General features: G+C 41.3%; 1 protein-coding gene across 2 annotated transcripts; it reads right to left on the bottom strand.

The window, feature by feature from the left end:
• Positions 1 to 7,019: 7,019 nt before the first annotated feature.
• On the bottom strand, positions 7,020 to 14,460 carry rgmd (RGM domain family, member D). 2 transcript variants are annotated; one of them, XM_044361899.1, is made up of 3 exons: positions 14,193 to 14,460; positions 10,411 to 10,922; positions 7,020 to 8,683 (listed from the first exon to the last, which is right to left on the bottom strand). In XM_044361899.1, the coding sequence occupies exons 1-3, from the start codon at positions 14,284 to 14,286 to the stop codon at positions 7,970 to 7,972; spliced, it is 1,320 nt and encodes a 439-aa protein (XP_044217834.1). In that variant the 5' UTR covers positions 14,287 to 14,460; the 3' UTR covers positions 7,020 to 7,969. The 2 variants fall into 2 exon arrangements, with proteins under 2 accessions (XP_044217834.1, XP_044217835.1); XM_044361900.1 differs by lacking the exon at positions 14,193 to 14,460 and adding an exon at positions 11,367 to 14,150.
• Between the last annotated feature and the right edge of the window lie 4,626 nt (positions 14,461 to 19,086).

Here is a 19,086-nt window from a genome sequence, read left to right on the forward strand (position 1 = left end):
ATCTCTCTCTTAATAGGGACCATCAGTTCACGGGGGCCGAGTGCTAACCCACAGCATAATTAGGATAATGATAATATTGATCAGATGGGGAGCGGCACCGCAGGGCAAGAGATGCACAATCAATTACACATTGGCATTTTGAATGAATTGACTGAGTGACAGAGTTCATTTTTCTCTCAGTGGTTGGATGGCAGGGAGATGCAGCACTGTCTGTCTGTCTTTTACTACCATCCGTAGTGTCAGAAGTTATCTCAAATCTTGACAGAGGCAGCACGTCCTGTGGGGCACTTAAATATATGTCATTATTGGAAAGAAACTAAAAGGCTGAGAGGTTTTACATGGCTGTGACAGGATCTGTGTTTGGTGTTTAGAGTAGATTGTATGAGTTCTTCAGTGAAGAGCAGCTGTATTTTTTTTTTTTTCCAAAGGGTATAATAGCACAGTATGAGCTTGTACACGGTGAGGAACAACCTGGCATTACCAGCCTTAGGAGGTCAAATTAAGAGCAAAATGATCCATCAATTAGACAGCAGCAGGCCTGTAAGTGTAGCTGCTACAGCTGCTGCTGCTTCAACAAGAAGACAGCTTACCATTAGCGCCGGTCACACATGGCTCCTATACAGTGTGGTCACGACACATCTCGCCGTATCAGATATGACTAATTAACTAAAACTTGCATCATCCATGCTGATGCTTTCACAGAGGCACATAGACACACGCGCAGTACATCCGAGATGAAATCTGTTTTTCATTAATCCTTTGCTTTCACTGAATCGCCTTTTTTTTTTTTTTTTAAGTCTCAGCTTTGTTCCATTAACATCCACTCTTTTTCATTTTAAAATTCTTCCAGCATGCCATTCATTTACTCAGTTTCTGAAGCAGCTTGCCTCTCGGGACTCTGTAAAAACCTCAGTGCTCCGATCATCACTGTAAACTTTAGACACATCAGTGCTTCAGTCATCGAATCACAATGCCGTCTTCTGAAAATATGACTTCTACACTTCTGTAGTCCGGTACAAGAAATGTCATCACCAGAATGGCTTCCCAGGTCCTGATGCCTTCACTGAATCTACTGTAAATCCTGTATCAGTATTATTAGAAAGGAGATGTAAGTTTCAGTTGACCCACATTCACTGTATATTGTTCTGTTGCAGAAATGTTGAGGAGACATGTTTAAGAATGCCTTTTTTCATCATGAATTGCCAAATTTATGCAAGCATATCCACTGCATTTCCTCATCAGACTTTACAGACATGTGCCGGATTCCTTGAAAAGTGTAGTGGCTTAAGAAGATTTCTTATGAACAGGCCTATGCTAATTTTCAGGATATATTTATTAGTAGAATGAAGTATTTGGTTTTGTGATATAGTACAACCTTTTAGGGGGAGGGTCAGACCAGCCTGTAATGATATACAATAGGATTTTTCCACCCAGCAGCTTTAGGAAGCCGTGATATATGCCCTCCTTTCCCCCGGCCATACAGGGCCTTATAAACCCGCTCAAAAAATCTTTTCTCATGGGATTTCAACTGGAGAGTTTTTTGAATTATTAAAATCAAATTAAATTTGGCCTTCACAACAGCTTGGGTAACGCAAATTAAAGATGCCAGCTGTGGCTGAAACGTAATGAGTTCGAAAAGATGTTGAGTTAATTTCATTCTGCCAAAATTTGATTAAACACAATTAACACTGTGAAGTGAAGTTTTGTGGAGGGAGACTGTTTCCAACCCGAATGACTTGCAGTTGTGTATGTTGTACATACAGTAGGCCTTTATATACATATCGACTGTGAAATTCAGAGAAGGGAAGAGCGAGTAATGAAATGAATGAAATTCAAGAAAACAGTCTTGTTGTTTTCATAATCAACATAGTTGAATGACCAGAAAATCCACTTTTGACAAGGTTTTTAAAAAAAGAAAGGAAATTCCCGTTCTAATGAAGCTGCATGTGGTTGAGCTAAAGTTGATCTTTTTACATTGTTTTCACTCTTGCATCCATTTTTGTCTTTTTTTTTTATGTTTGTCATCCTACCATGGTGCCCTTTCAATCTCTGAGCATGCTCAACGGGGGCTGGGAGGGTTAAAGATTATGAATATGGTACTACTCGTATTAACAATATGATTCTTTAACTATGGTTTGAATGCTAAGGATAGTAACTTATTATAAATATGAAATCTGTATATTATGGAAAGTCAGCACAGGACCTTTCTTTGGGTACATATAGGTTAGGGTTTGTAATGGGGGTGGGGTTTGGGGAGGGAGAGGGTTTTCGCTTTATAAAGATGTTTAAATTTCTGGTTTTCTCAGCACAAAGCAAACAAAAACATATAAACAACAGTACAGAGTCTGTGAAGTAGACTTTACTGACATACAGGGCGCAAAAGAGGAATCTCAGTACTATTCTTTAAACCTGGAGGAGAAAATGCTGTTTACAGGTTGTTTTTCTTTCTTTTCTTTTTTTTTTTAAAAAGGAGAGCGCCACCTGTTTTTGTGGCAGCGTCAGTACAGCATGGATTAACTAACAGGGAAAGCAGTATCTTTTTATTAAAAAAGAAAAAACTAAAAAAAAAAAGACTAAGTGTTCTGTATTAGCCTGAGAAACCAAACATTTTTCCCCTGTTGAAATTTCTTAATACTTGCTGCTTAGATTACTTCATATTAATGACTGATGATTTAATAATTTTATAATTATCGGGTCAAGTATGTAACTTAATGTTTATTTATTATTTATTTATTTATTTATTTATCTATTTATTTTGCCTCTTCTTTTATTTTCTTTTAATTTATGGTTATGGTAAGATAAAGATATGTATCAAAAAGAAATGCTTATTGGGGCTTTTCTCTCTTTCTCTCCTTTTTTTCCAATTTTACAATAAAAATTCAAACTGGATGTTTTGTTTTCTCGGGGTTATGTTGTATTTGAATGGAGTGTGAAACCAAAATGCAAAGAGAGGGGGAGTTGTTGCACAAGGAACCGCTTCCCCTCGCCTGTCTCAAGCACTTTGAAAGTTTGCAGGGTGTTGGCGACCTCTCACAGCTCACCACCTCGGAGTCTGTTGCTGACACCTTAAGTGATGAAACTGTGACGATGTCATCTTTGAAAGATAACTGGGTTACTGCTACTGTGCACATCTGCAGCTTCAGCATTTTAAAATATTTGTCATGTTTTTTTTGTTGTTTTTTTTGTGGTGGGACACATACTGCATGACATGAGGCGGTTTGCAGGAGTCTACTTTGGAATTCAGACTTCATAAAAATGCTGGAAGCTTCAGTGGTGGAAATGTAACCCATTTCATACTCATATGGAAAACTCAGTGGTGCAGTGTGTAGGATGATTTAGATTATCTGTCACTGTGGAGACTGGAAGCTCGTTGCTTTACCGGTTAGCAGGTCACCTGATGCTGCTGCTCTGCTGCAGGGAGACACGCTACAGCTGAAATGTGTGTCAGGACACATATGATGGGATCACAGTACAAAAACAAAACAACAGCACATAAACATCAGACACCTCTCAGTTGGGAGGTATCATGGATCATATGAATATAAGAGAAAGACAACTAACATTATCATCCTGACAAGCAGGAAGCAGTAAATTGATATAAAGAAGGCATGGAGTTATCAGTCAAGTTTACATATAGTAACTACTGCTTTGTTTTGATGTCAGGAGCATAAATCTGATACAATATCTGTAGACAGCTGACTTGCCCCCTCCACATACACCTCCTCCTCATACATCAGCAGTCACTGTAGCAAAAGAAGCTGTGATGCCACATTGAGGAGCAGAGAGACAGATGTGAAAAAAAAAAGAATGAGGGGAGGAATGAGGGAGGGAGGGAGGGAGGGGGGGGACAAAAAAGTAGAACCACTGGCTCATGAAATAAATTGTCCCAATTACAATAAAGTGTGGCTCTTGGTCAGCGTGCACGGCAGGCAGTTTATCTTTATTACAATCAGTTAATGAAAATCAATCCCCCTCCTGATAAACTCTTATCTCCACGGCCTTTGCGCGCCCCTCGTGCAGGGAGATAATAAATTAGGGTAATATTGCCTTTGATGAGGGAGTGAATTGCAAATTATTGTAACTTTCCAAGATTTATGATGCAGATGCTTAATTTCCGAGCTGGGTTTTTCAGGGCGTCAGGGTGCCGGGGGGCCATTTGTTAAAAGTTTGGTGACACAGGCTCTTTAATAAAAACACACACTCAGACAACCAGGTGTTTTCAGTTGCTCCCCACTGTTACAGTAGCACAGGAAGCAATGTTGTAATGGCAAGGAACTTGTAGAATTTTGCAGGTCGTTTTCCTTAGACATGGTGTTTTACCTTTCACGGAGAATACATATGAAGAGGCAGAAACCCAGGGGATGCAACGTGTTTACTAAAGTAGGACTGCCAATCATACAGTGTTATTCCCCCCCACCCACCCCCCACCCCAAATCTCTATCACAGAAGCCAGGAGCGTATGATTTGATATGTAGGTCACCCATTCTGGAGTGAGCCAGTGGGTGAGATATGTCTAGTTGCTTGCTGTCACTCTGATTATTGAGGAGACACAGAAGGATTGAGTTGGTCAGGTATGAGAGAGCCTGCAGTGTGAGATAGCTGTATAATCGCTGCGTCTAGAGCTGTCTAAAAACCCACACACACTCTCACACAAACTCCCTGAGAAATGAGTAACTTCTCGCTCTCTCTGTTCTGCGGCGGTGACCCATGTAACAGGGTGTAATGTGTGTGTATGTTAAACGTCTTCCACTCGGCGCAACAATCAGACTTTGAGTGCATCATTAAGCAAAATGCTTCGGCGAGAAGGTTATAGGGGTTCTTACGAGTCATCAGTAACTGCGGGAATAACGCAAGCAGATCACTTGTGAAAGTGAAGGCAAACACAACCTCACAAGAACAACTGAAGGAGTTTATAACTGTGGCTGACAAACATCCCACGAGCCATTGAACGTGCATACTTTTGCATCAATAAATCTACAAAGACTCTAAACTGATGCACATTTGAATGTTTTTTTTTTTATGTGCAAGATGTTTTCTGCAGCCATTATTCCTTCACATCAAGCTCTAGATTATCTGTTATTAATAATATTTCCAGCCTCGGGTAAAATTCTCTCTCACTTAAATAACAGTATCAAAGTAATTTGAATCTCAATGAACACTTGATCATCTTGTGATGCAAAAGTCTCTCCTCATCAAGGCCACCTCATTTAAGTCCGAGGAACATCTTGCATTAAGACACCCATCAATCTATCCATTATCAATCAAGGAGAGGACTCACACACCACTATCTATTTATCTTGCCAAGTGCTCTATTAATATCAAATTAATTTCCCCATTGAGAGTATCAATCACTCAAGCACTTTTTTTCCTCAACTCATTATCTTGGTAATTGTCCTTGTTTACAGGGGAAAGTCAAGACAGGATGGCTCAAAGAGGGTGGACGAGCAATCTATACAAGCGTGAGCAGTTTCCTGCAACTCAACGCCGCATCTTCTTTGCTAATACTTTATATGGACAGGACTCCATGAAGAAGAAAAAAATGTTAGTCTCAGCAAAAAAAAGAACTTTTCAATGTCAATATACATTTTTTAAAGGAGTTTCCAAATTTCAAGTTGTCAAGAAATCCCTTTCAACTGTGTGAGAGGACGCTCTCACATGGGGTTATTATATAAGGCTGGTGCTGCCTGACAGTGCTGTCACATGGCTGCATCTCAACAGATGACATGAATCAAGTCGAGGCCTAAAGCTTTTTTTTTTTTTTTTTTTTAGCTTTGTTTAAAACTATAAAGCAAATAGAGTCTCATCATCGCAGTTTACAACTCAACTGAAAACAAACAGTGAGAGCAAGAAACATTGTGAGGTGAACCAAAGGGAGATGCTTGATAAATGTCATCAACGCCAAGAAAAACAACTTTCAAAAGGTCCAGTTTTGCCCTGTACTGCTCGCAAGTGACACTGTGTTTCACTACTAATCCACAATCACTTGCCTCCTTATCTTCATCCTTCTCCATCTCCCTGCTGCCCTCCTGCTATTAGAAATTAGCTGATGAAGTCACCCAACTTGATTCAGGATATCTGCAATGTGCTTAACATGTAATGGGTGAAAATGGTGACACGATTCATTGGACGTCTTCCAAACCACGCAGCTCACTGGTGTCTTTATTTCAAGAAAATGGGACATGGAGCGATAAAGTATTATTGCATGAGTGGCAAACCATGCTCAAAGCAATATTAGGATCAAGTTACTTTAAACGCAATTCAGAATATAAATTTAATCTACATCTGCTAATTATAGAGCATGAATTGTTAATGTCTTCATAAGGAGCGTGCAGGGCCTCTCTTGATTGCATTTTTGATGGCGATAAAAAACTGATGATGTCCCTCTCTGTAATCACAGCGCTCATTGTTCAGATAATAATGCGAATATCAGCACCCTGTGCTGTTGTTGTTGACTCTAACCTGGTGCTAACCACACACTAAATCCTATTTGGAGCCGTGCAGCGCTCTGGCAGACAAAAGCAAAGCAGCAGCCAGCTCAGCACTCAGAGGTAGCATTTACACAGGGGACTGAGAACATACTGTGGATCCCTACAGATACACAGCCAGCTTGTCAAAACTGTCTTCATACTAAAAGCTGTCAGGCCTTATAAACTGAGGACCCCACCTGGAAGGAGCGGGTATTACAAGCACAGTTAGGAAACACTGCTACTGTGCAGCATTGGATTTGTTTTTAGATTTTTCCATGTTTTGCATCTTATCTTATGTGCTGATAGTGATTTTTTCTGAGGTCTTGACCCAAAAACAGTGAATATATTTCCATTTTAAAGCTACAGTGACTGTAAGAGTTCATGACGTCTGGTTTGGAGTATGATGGAAGCTGATAAACAACCTCTTAACACAACTACTCACCATGATTCGTGGTGGTAAAACAATGTAAACAACAATCTGCCACTCCATCCTCTTCACTTAGCGAGAGTGGAAAAAAAAAAAAAAAAAAAAAAAAGGAAAAACAAACCTTATTCAGGAGTGTCCAACACTTTAATACAGAAAATTACAGATACAGCACAACACATTAGTTTACTTTTCTTACAATGACTCAAAAATAACCTACTAAACACAACAAATGTAAAACATATTACAGTTAAAACATCTATACACAGGCAAATGTACACAATATAAAACACATATATACACTCTTTTAATATATTATTATATAAAGATTTGTGGGTTTTTTTAACCTTTAAAACTGGAAGCCAAACAGCTTGAAGAGGGAGTGTTTTACAGAAGATGAGAACTGAGAGTTGCTGAATATCACACTGACACATCGTATATTATGGATAGGTAGTTTTTACATACAGTTGTTGGATCCTGTGTATTTAACATGCCAATTTCCGAAAGAACAGTTGAAATAGACAAAGAAATAACATTTAAATACACAAAACTTGCTGTTAAAACCTTTAAGTGCTATTGATATTACTGGATTATACAGGATCTAGAAGCCACATGTATGTATAAAAAACTGCTTACATACAGTATGGAGTCACATGCAACTTCACACATAGTGGAGTGTTTGGATGTTGTGCATTATGATGAGTTGTGCAGTAAAAATGACATATTTACAAAAGCTAAGCTCTTTTGTAAACCGATTAATAGTGAGCATGTGAAAACAACATGTTGTACTGGACCCCAAACCTGACTGATTGCATGCATTTGTCTTTCTTCAAATGATGTGACCGATGTATGAATCCACAAAAAATGCAAAGTGGGAGAAACGCCATCTTTTATGAGTGTGAAATCCTTCAAATGACAAAAACAGAAAAAGATCACAACATTCACAAATTCCAAAAAAATAATACAATATATGTCGGAGCTCAAGTCACTCTTTCCTCAAGCTGGTAATGCTTCCACGTTCTGTTTGTTTCCATGTTTCTCTCTTTTTTTAAAATCATTTATATATTTTTTTTTTTTTTTACAAAAGCAGCAGAATGAGGAGTAGGAGTGAGAGCAGGGACTGGCTGTTGACTGCTGCTGCAGCCGGCGTGTGTGACATCCCTCGATTGTAAAGACGAGGAGTCCTCGGGGAATTCTGCTTCAGTTTACTGGGCGGCAGCGCCTTTAAATCCTCCAGAGCGCTGTAGGCTGCCATAGAGAACTCAGGGTCTCCTGTGGTCAGCAAGTCAAACACACAGGACTGAAAGTACACGTCCTCCACCTGCAGAGTCTCTCTACACTTGGCCGTGGCCCGCTCCACCGTGTAGACTTGGTGAGGAGGCCGCAGTGGACCCAACTCTGTGTTGGTGCCCTGCCCAGCACCTGGCAGGCGGGGCTGCTGGCTCTGGCGGCCCAGCGTGTGCTCTTTGATGAGCTCGTTGCGCGGGCAGCCGTGCAGGCAGAGCTGCAGACCGCCATTGTCCTCCGAGAAGTCCAGGGTGTCTTCTGGCATGCGGATGGCAAAGGTCAGGTAGCTGCCCACGCGCCGGACGATGATGGAGGTGCCGATGTAACGGGCCTGTATCTTCACCTGCCGGCCCACACCAGAGCCGCCTCGTTCTACGATCGTCAGGCTGCCGCTCTCGCCTCCGCTGCGAGTTCCATCCTGAAAGGCCAGCGGCAGATCTTCTGTGGTGGCCTGATACACCTTCTGATCTGTACAGCCGTGATACGACTTGAAGATCACTGTGATCTGAAACAGGAACAAAACATAAGATCAGTATTAACTAATAGATTTAAATGTTTTACACTTCTACTTTAATTTATTTTTTGTTAAAGTTTGGATATTTTGCTACATCAAGCAACTGATAAAATGACCAACAAGGTTACATCTTTGCTGAAACGTATTGATAAACACTTCCTTCTTTTCTATCCCAGGAAAACACACCAAAATGAATCCTGAACAAGAGCAGTACCCGTTAAAGCCACAAGGTGGCAGCAGGAAACCAAACATATAAAACCCTGTGGAGGGTGTTCATGACCAACACCGACCTTTTTACCTACAGAGTGATTTTTTTTTCCTCTGGTGTAATGTAATGCCAGTTAATCCATGATTGGACAGGACTATTGACATATTTTCAACCAAACAGATAAGTTCCCAAATAAACCACAAAGTAAAAACATACTTCACCAGCTATCCATTTTACCTAAAAAAAATATACCGATACTAAAAATAAAGGCAATAACTCCACTAATCTTCCTTGAATGTTGGATCAGGCAACACCGTTTCATAACAGCCTCCTCATCTCCATGAATTCACCATCCCTCCTGCTACGCTGGCATTGCTTATGCTCGCTCAGTGACCGACTGTGATTTGTATTCCAGCTGAGCTTTGAAAAATTGGGGCCTAACCTCAGTTTCTTCAAAGTACCTTGACAAAGCGGTGGCTGTGGTTACGTTTACACTTGCGAGGATACTGTATTTGATGGATGATTTCCTGCCTTAAGTCTGGCAGTTGAAAACAACTGCGAAAGCATGATGGGGGCATGCGGGTGCTGGCATAGATACACCCACTACAGGTTTGCATTAGGCTGCACCACCAGAATACACTGCAAAAGCTTTTCAAAGAGTTTGTTCTGAAATCTCGGACTTGTCACGTGTATTACATTGTTTGTTTTCAAATTGGAGAATTAAAATTGCTAAGTTTAGGAAAGTCAATGACATCAGCTGAAAGTGAGAGGCCAAATTATTTACTATTTAAACATAAAATTCACATTATAAAAGCAGCATAATGGTCTGTGAGCCTTATACACCAATGTCAGTTGGTTAAGTTAAGTACCAAATAGAGATAAAGATATGTTACAGGTTTCAACAAATAAAACATTTTGCGCAAGAAAAGCCTATTTAATTAACCAAATCAAAAAGACTTGCTGTTGTTCAATTATTCTTATATTTTTCCACATTATTCCATATTTATACAAAAAGAGCCTAGTTAATTATTTGACCAGAGGGGTGAAAAAACATTCCAGATCGTGCTGGTGGAGGAAAATGTTTGAGTGAGCGTTAATCACTACCATATGACCACCCATGTGTTAAAGGTAGAGCGCTCAAGCATGTCTGTGATTCAACACCACTGAAGGACTCCCTCCTCTCTTTTTCCCCTCATAGATCTGAAGGAGCTCCAAGACAAGAGGAATGCTGGAGGCTCGAGAGGCACCATGGAATGACGATTAACTTCACATGTTTGATACTTTATGGCAATACTTGAGGCTAGCGAGCGAGCGAGCACTCCAAAGCAGCTTACTCATGCAGGCCATTAGCTTCAAATGTACTAAAATCTGAGGGTTTTTTCATGGATAGAGGGGATTGTAAGTGAGAAAATCAGCAGATTTCCACTCTGAAGTGACAACACATAAAAGACAATAAGCATTGTGATTAAACAGATACTTGCTCTGGTGCACCCTTTAAAGCCGTTCTTACCTTGCTGGTCGCCGTGGCGCTGGAGCCGAGGACAACAGGCACATTGGTCACCTGAACTGACAGGAAGCGGTTATCGATCAGAGGCCACGCCCCTTCCACCTTGCAGGTCTGAAACTCGTCTCGGAAAGTCCTTAGGTGCGGGTCTCCGAATAATCCACAGTGGGCGTATTTCTTCTGCTGACCAGCTGAGCCCGAGACAAGGACCCGATTCTCGTAGTCGCACAGCTCTGACACGGCCGGCCGAGACGTGCTGGGGACCTTTGCGGAGGAAGTGGGCCCGTCGCTGGAGCAGTTGTGCTGAGAGAATAACTCCTTAATGCGGAAGACAGCCGAGTGGTAGACCAGGTCGCCCCTGCAGCTCCGTGCCTGCCGGCGGGTGCACAAGGCGTAGGCTCGCAGGGCGATGCAGTAGTCCACATCCAGAGCCACGTCCTCCTGAAGACCACTAGAGGGTGAGGTAGAAGCCACATACTCCGCATTGCAGCGCTGGATTCGACACTGCTGGCAGTGAGCTGAAAGACAAAAACAATCAATATCAGTATTTTTGCAGTGTAGTGTAATTAATATGTCACCGGTTTTGTGAAAACATGTTAGGAGGGAGTTAATCTGTCTTTTCTGCTCATGCGTCATCAGTGCAAAGGTGCTGTTTGATACAAGTACTCCAGAAACTGACTGTATGAAGCCAAACTGAGCAAAAAATCATTTATCCCTAATAAGAATCTTAAAATTCATCTGACATTTATGGATACGTTACCTCAGCTCAGTACACGAGGCAGCAGCAGAGTCAAAACTTTTCCACTATCAAGTTTAGCTCAATCAGGAGAGCCATTAAAACCCAAATGCATGAGCTCACGAGGCCATGATCCCACACTGTGCTACAGAGTCAGTCAAAACTTATTTCCCCCAACTAGCCCTCACAGAAATAGCATGTAGTCTCACCGTAGGAGGAAACCAACCTGTGTTAGTTTGCCTGAGGGTGCTGAATGTGGTTTGGCTGTTGCTGAGGTAATTGAAGTCCATTAAGTTACACTACATGGCACGGCAGGGCTTGGTGTATGGGGGCAGCTGACTTCAAGAGGATCACAAGAGGAATATCACAAAGAGTCACGCTTGTTCAGCAAACTCAGGGTCCAAACTGGAAGCAGCACTGGGGCAGTAAAACACAGCGTGTGATATTTGGGTGGTATAGGCTAAATTCTGGGCTTCCAGTGAAGTTATGACTCTTAAGAGTATATTAATGATCAAGGAAAACAAAGGACTATGACTGCTGCTGTGGGAAAAAACAGCACGGATATTCATCAAGTTCAGCTGAGTGTTGTGTTGCTTTAGGGTGGGATCTCTTGTATGCTGACTGGGTTGGATTTCGTTTTCCACTTCCAACAGACAGAAGTTCAGCATCAGCCAGCATCCACAACACATACATCACTTTTACTGCGAGACAAGCACTCCAGTTGCAACACACTGCTTTTCTATTTCAACAGAATAATCTCCTGTTGACTGCGAAGCTCCATCTAATCTCCTAACACCCTGGACAAAGACGACAAGATAAGCATGGAGATTTCAAATATTTTGCACCACTTCTTCCCTTTCAATGAAAGTCTGATGCACTGAGGGGGCATGACAGACGATTAATGCATCTCACAGTCACTGCACTTCAACACGGGCCCTGATAAAACCGAGATGGAGTGCGAGAGGTCAAGTTAGAGGCATTCTACATCCCTCCTCTGAATTCCAACAGGCCTCCCCCATCTCGCTGCGGGGTCACCCAAGTCTGCTGTGATTGACACTTTTTGACAATCACTGCCTGCACAGCCATCAACAACCATGCATCTCCCTAAAGGGTCTTTATTCTGCGGTGCTTAGTAGGCTAACAACAAGTGTGAAGACCACGTGGACAACATGAGAACAAAAAAAAGGCACAAACAGCATTGATTTTAGTGTAATACGGGTTAGTACATTATATATGCTGATGTTCATGTACACTGATGGAGATGAAGATGCTGTTTTTGAATGGCTTGGGCCTTCTCTTTAGGTTGCAGCTGTTTAACAATAATATGTTCACTAACACGGCTCAAAATGATTCAAAATCAGAGCTGAAGGAGCTTTTAGATGATGTTAAATGTTAGATTTTAATATAGATGTAGTTGGTTTGGATAAATTATGCTAATAACAGTGATAACACTTATTTGACTCAGTGTTATTTAAATACTCACAATGATAAACTTATTTTTGATACAGCTGGACACAAGTACATTTAAATGAACTATTATTCATGTCAGAAATACGCTACATTACTATACCCAACTTCTGAATGACTTTCAGCAACTATTTTGCATATTTCAACTATGACACGACTTAAAAAATAAAATAAAAAAAAAAAACATCTTCAGGTGCTACATCCAGTTAGACCAAGCTAAAGTACCAAAACAATCAAAACTGGAGTCTTCAGAAGTGGTTCTGGACAATAATTCAATAATATTTTTAATCATGTTTGATTTATCATCATTTAATTCTTATTTTGAGATGTAATGGCTTACAGTTTTTGAGATGTCTAAATTCTAGCATATTCTGTCACTTTGAAGTTTTTAATACCAACTTTTAATCATGTGATTTTTTATATTTTACCAAACAAACTAAACACCACAACACATCCATTTCTAATGAATACTATGACCATTATCAGTGTAGCATAACAACAAAATGAATGTATAAAGAATAACCTACTGTTTTAGGAATAGTTTTTATTATCCCCCAAAAGAGTTAATACAACTTTAACAAATAACAAAGCTCCTTGTTTCAGAAAAAATCCCATCAAATGTGTGACAACCTTTGAGGTCCTTGACATAAACACATAATTGAGAGGCACTTAAAAGAGCTGACCATAGCATGTGAAACAGATCAGCATCGTTGAGTTTGGGTTTGGTATAGTTAGCTGGTGGTTTGGCTTCTTGTCCTCTCGGTTTGAGGACGGAGGAGCGACCAACACGTTCAGAGGCCAAAAAGTTGGACCCCCATGCATGGTAGCTAACACAGTTAATAAATGAAGCATGAATGGGGGAAAATACCGTGGTCCAGCTTGACTCGACAACAACTACAACGGCCAAGACCGAGTGTAAAAGTTACACTCGTGACTTAAATACTAAAAGTAACCGTTTGCTGTCCGGTTAGCGGTGTTTTATGGCTTAAAAAATAAAAACAAGCGCCGCTGTTTTTCCTTAAGTCTGACTAACGGCTGCTGGACGCCAGTCAGCTAGTGAGCTAACTTATGCTAACTGGCAGCTAAGCCGTAACTTCACACAACTAGGTTAGCTAAACCGTAACAGCAGCGACGCTTGTGTTGGATAAAACATGATAACGGTTTAGCAGTTGGTGACAAATTGTTTAGTGGCGATGTTTTGCGTTGGGAAAGGTGGTAAATTTGATCAAAAAGACCTCCGTAAAGTAAGTTAACTCGTGCTGCTCGGCTAGCGATACAAGCGGAGGCTGGAGGCTGGGATACTCGGCAGCAACAGGACATTACTTTGTCCCCGCAGTGGACGGGATACTTTTCAACAACAGCGACTTTTCTCCCTCTTATAAAAAACACCAAACGCTTAGAAACTTAAGCAAACAACATACATGTAAGACAAGTTTTAAAAATGGCTAAAGAGTTTGAGTTAAGCCGCACAACGCCAGGAAAAAGTTAACTTTTTCCATATCCACCTCCATTCCGGGGAGTGCGGGACACAGCTTTGCATGCAGGACAGGAGTGGAGGAGCACGGATTGAGAGAGCTGCACTTACCTGGTCGAAACAGCAGCGAAAGTACAACCATCGTCAACGTTACACAGTCCCAAAGCTGCCGCTTAGCCGAGATTTGAGGTCCGCTTCTCCCCATACCAATCCATTCAGTTAGAATGGAGTTCCTCGACTGCTTCTCATCGACGCTGTGGCTGCGGGAAATCAGACAAAAATTCGTCTTCCTTCCCAAGCGCTGTCATTCAAAAGGGGCCCCTGTCTTCAGGGCGGCTCTACGAGGGAGGGGTCTAAAGTGTAGACGGGGCCCAGAGGTGATTGCTGGCCAATGAAAGACTAATTATTCACTAACCACTTGATATTTACATGTAGTGGCAATTACTGGGGATGAGGACAGTGGAAAAGTGCCTCCAACATCAGAGGGGGCGGTGTAAAATTATAATTGCCCTGATTATGATTGAAGAATCACAGGGTGTTGTGTTATAATAGTTATACAACTGCCTATTATCCACAGTATATCTATGCTGAGGTTAGAATTTGAGGCCATTCAGGATATATGAAGTGACATATAGTAGTATAAATTTGAACCAAACTCTTCATTGCAGTAGACTTTTTTTTTTTGCACTACAAAGCACTCGGGGCATTTGTCTTGCTTGACTACCCCTCCTCCTCCTGAGGACAAATGTTTATGTGTTTTCAGCATTAAGTAGGATTCTCTCACCTGTTGTTTTCTCACTCTAGAAGGTGCTTAAATAACAGGGTTTGATTGACAATTGTGAGTGCATACTAACAGATCATATCTTGCTTAAATTATCTTTTTTTTAACGAAGATAGAAACCTTATTGTTTACGCTTAATGGCTGGCATTCGTAGCTGAAAAGTACAGAGTAGGTATTGATCTACACCGTGGGATTTTCTCCATTTTGCTAAATAGTTTTTATAACTCCTCAACTCTTTTACCTGCCAAAAAACATATGGGCATTGTTTATTTTAGCCACTTAGAAAATTCAGATAAAATACTCTGAGTCAATTATTTTCTCTCAGCAATTCTTAGTGTGCCATTAATTTTTCCATTACATTTTCAGTTAGCAACTTGTATGTTACTCTTTTCCTTTTGTGGCCAACTTTCCGTCTCTCTCACTCCTTCAACGACACTCTGTCTTTCATTTGCACAGCTGCTGTGAGGCCGGACCATCTGCAAGGCACAGAGACTCGTAAGCTTTCAGCCTTTGCCTGAGACACACTCTGTGGTTTTTGTGCCATGTAAATAAAGAATTTTAATGCACCAACCAATTACTGGATAAAATATTGGTATTAAGAAAACCAACAGTCGAAGTTTGCATAATTTCTAGAATTAGATTAAAAGTTAGGGTTTTGTTTTGGTGCAGCTGGAACATTTGGGTTGGAACTATGGGTCTCCCTCTGCGCCTCCCTCCTGACTTTATGAGAGAGAAGTGAACCCAGACAGTTATTGGATCACTGGTTTTTCTATACACATGCAGGCTCCTCCGGCCACACAATTGTGTGATTCAGGTGGCCTGTCAGTCTTGTGAAAGGTCTTCACAGGCTCATGTTGATGTGGGACTGATATATATAGTGGAGGGGGAAACGAAGACAGCTCAACCCAAGTGGAACGTTTGGATTGTTCTGAGCTGCCAGAAGGGCCTCTGTCACACTGGATCCAGTGTGCCAAATTTATCCCCCCAGAGGGCTCTACCTTACTCTGTTTGTTCAGCTAATTTTGGAGGCTTGGTTGGTTGATCTGCTTTATGGCTGTGCTTTATGGTCAGATTTTAATCCCCCCCCCCCCCCCCCCCCCCCCCCTCCCCCCGAACAGGTTACACTCCATATTCCCCATGACAACTTGGACACAGGGCAGTGACGCAGTGTGGGAGAAAGATTTGCTGGTGGTGAAGATATACTGTGCAGCAAAATAAAAATGACTTCCTGCAAGGCATGTCTCACCTGTTACAGTCTTCACAATCGATTGACGGCATTTCCTGAAGGAGAAAACACATTGTTTACATCAATTTGTAACAGCTGAAGATGAGAAAATGATCCGTTTTAGTAATAGTGACACGTAAAATTAGAAGACGACAAAATCAAAGCTGAAGCACAAATCATACAGTTGCACTCAATAAGCTGCTGTCTACTAAATGAACTGAGGTTCCACGCTGCGAGACTGATGGCCAGTGAAGCAAACAGTTAATTGATCCAGGTGGACGGTAAGGATGAATTCAGCACATGAAAGAAACTCTTGGACCGCCTGTCAGGCTTGATGGGTGGAGAAAGACCTCTTTCTTCCCACGTTTCCTTATGAGCGTATTGCATTGCATGACCCAGCAAATATGTATATTCCAACTCTAAAACAAGCTGGAGAAAGTGAGCGAGTGAGTGGGCGGACTACAAGTGTGTATATCAGGTAAAAAACAAGGCCAGTATATTTCTGCTGCTGACAGAGGGTCACTTGTTCTGCTACAATAGAAAAAAGTAAAGTCTAAAGAGCCGGTCTCTGTGGACCTCGGCAAGAAGAGGAAAGGGTTTTGAGTTTTGGACAAACATTAAGAATGTTTGACAGAAACCAGCAGAAGTGCAGAGGACCGAAAAGCAATGCTACTTTATAAAAACGTAGGACTTAGTGACAGAAAATGTAGAGAGTGAAGTGAAAGAGAGCAAGAAAGAAAGAATGGGAGTGGGGGGGGATGGTAGGAGGAATGGGGGTGGTGGTGGGGGGAGGGTTTGAGGGATTGGGTTTCCTCTGACTGTGTGTCTGGGCAGCTCCACATGTTCCTCATTAAGGTCCTCACACTGTGGGACTAGCTCCACACCGGGATGCTTGTTTTTGTTATTAGGCCCAACGTGCTGTGGTCTGGTGCAGGCCCGAAAACAGGGCCAGTCCAGGACCCTCTCCTCAGCTCGCTCCTCTCAAACCAATGACAAACTAACTGCACTGACCTCACATACAGTATACACAACACATCATGCCAAACTTACAGTTGTTTTAAGAGCCTGCAATGCATTTATATACATTATATATATATAAAAGGACAGAACTCCCCATGCACAGCCAGTATTTTCAGACAGGTGCTGGTCGGTTGCAGGAACATATAAGGTGAAAATCAGAATATACCACCGCACACTGTAATGACTTTACTGTGACTTTATTGTTCGCTCTCAATATATATATATATATATATATATATATATATATATATATATATATATATATATATATATATATATATATATATATATATATATACATATATATATTTAGTGGCAATTAAACTGGAGGATTTGCATTAAAGTCTAATCTGACATGCAGTTATCTATTAAATTTCTGTGCTGCCATTCTCAACCTGTAAACACAAAGCTGCTTAATTGCACAACCCTGAACCATCTGTTCTATTAACAGGGACTGTTCAGCTTTCCCGGAAATGCAATGTTTACAAAATAATAAAAAAGTACAGATGCAGGAAATTGTTGATGTTTCATGCTTCTGATTTTTGCTTAATTTCATGCCCATCTAGATTTGTCAACTGAGACATGTATCGTGTTTCTTCTAGGGGCTGATAACATCAGAGATTGGAATCAGGAGTAGCACGCGCCCTCTGTAGCCTCCGCTAGCACCACACGGTTGCAATATAAGAGACACACTTATTGAATTTTAAACAGGAACCAGAGCAAATTGACTGTTTTTTTTCTAAGGGCCCCTGTCTGAAATTAAGTGGCCTATAGCACAGCTGAGATAGAGAGCGAGAGAGAGCGAGAGATGCAGAAAGCGAGTGTGTATGTCTGGTTCAGGCCTCTCGCTGTCAGAGGGGATCTGTTATCTCAGCAGAGATAAGGGAAACTGTGGTGTGAGTGTATACGGGGCAGCGTTGATAGTATCTTTACTCAAGGATCCCACTTACGGCACCCTGATTGATAGCTGACAGCGCTCACAGGGGGGGCTTTTGGGCTGTTTTTGTCGGTACCCCTCAATAGGTGCCCAAGCAGGCATCTGTTTACCTTGTTCCCTTGGATCTTTGCCTTTGTGTAAACAGGAATTATCACACATGCATGTCATCTGTGCAGAGAGTCTGCTGGAGCGCTACTCGCAGTCTGAACTTACTGTATGCGGAAGCAAAGGAGGGATACGTTTTATTCATTTATTTCAATATAAAACAAATTATTTCTTTCTGACTTGCTCTCATTTTTCTGTTTGTCGCTTTGGTCTTCACCACACAGAACCAAACCCTTCTCTTTTTCCTCCCTCCTTTTTCACAGAACAAATGTTGACACAGCGTCAAGCCCTGTGCTCATGAATAGACAGTCAACTGACAGGTAACCCTAGCTCTGGGGTCACAGGGTCATCCTGGCCTGATGAGGGATGATGGGTAAAATAAATGGAGAGCAGCACACAGAGGGACCTCTGATGTCCTCAGCCTAAAGGGAGAGAGTTCAGGGCTATTTGACCTCTGACCTAAGCCTGGCCTATGTGTTTGTGTGGGTGTGTGTGTGTGTTTTGATGGTTAAACCTCACCCCAATCTTGAATTCTCAAATACTTTTCTGCCCTTTTTTCCTGGCCAAGTTTTTTTTTTTTTTTTGACCCAATAAATCAAACAGCAAAACAGTCCAATGTATGAGCAACCTGTGAGGCTTATTCCAGCATAACTTTGTTTGAACATGCCTCCTTTTTCTTTTCATGACGACACTCCCTTCTTCCAGTCACCGGAGCCATGATGCATTGTGGAAACAAGCAACAAATAGCTTTGTAATGACCTATGACAACTCTCTTTGTTCCCAGAGCTGAAGTGTTAATAAAACCTCTGCAACCAAAAGCTAATTAATTCTCAATAACTACAAAATTCCCATCCCATCATTTTCCTTGCTGTGAAAGTATGTTTGTACAATGCAGAAAATATATTGTATTTTGAATTTTATTTTGTGATTTTTACCA

The sequence above is a fragment of the Thunnus albacares genome, chromosome 9 (genome assembly GCF_914725855.1).
Source record: "Thunnus albacares chromosome 9, fThuAlb1.1, whole genome shotgun sequence".
Taxonomy (NCBI): domain Eukaryota; kingdom Metazoa; phylum Chordata; class Actinopteri; order Scombriformes; family Scombridae; genus Thunnus; species Thunnus albacares.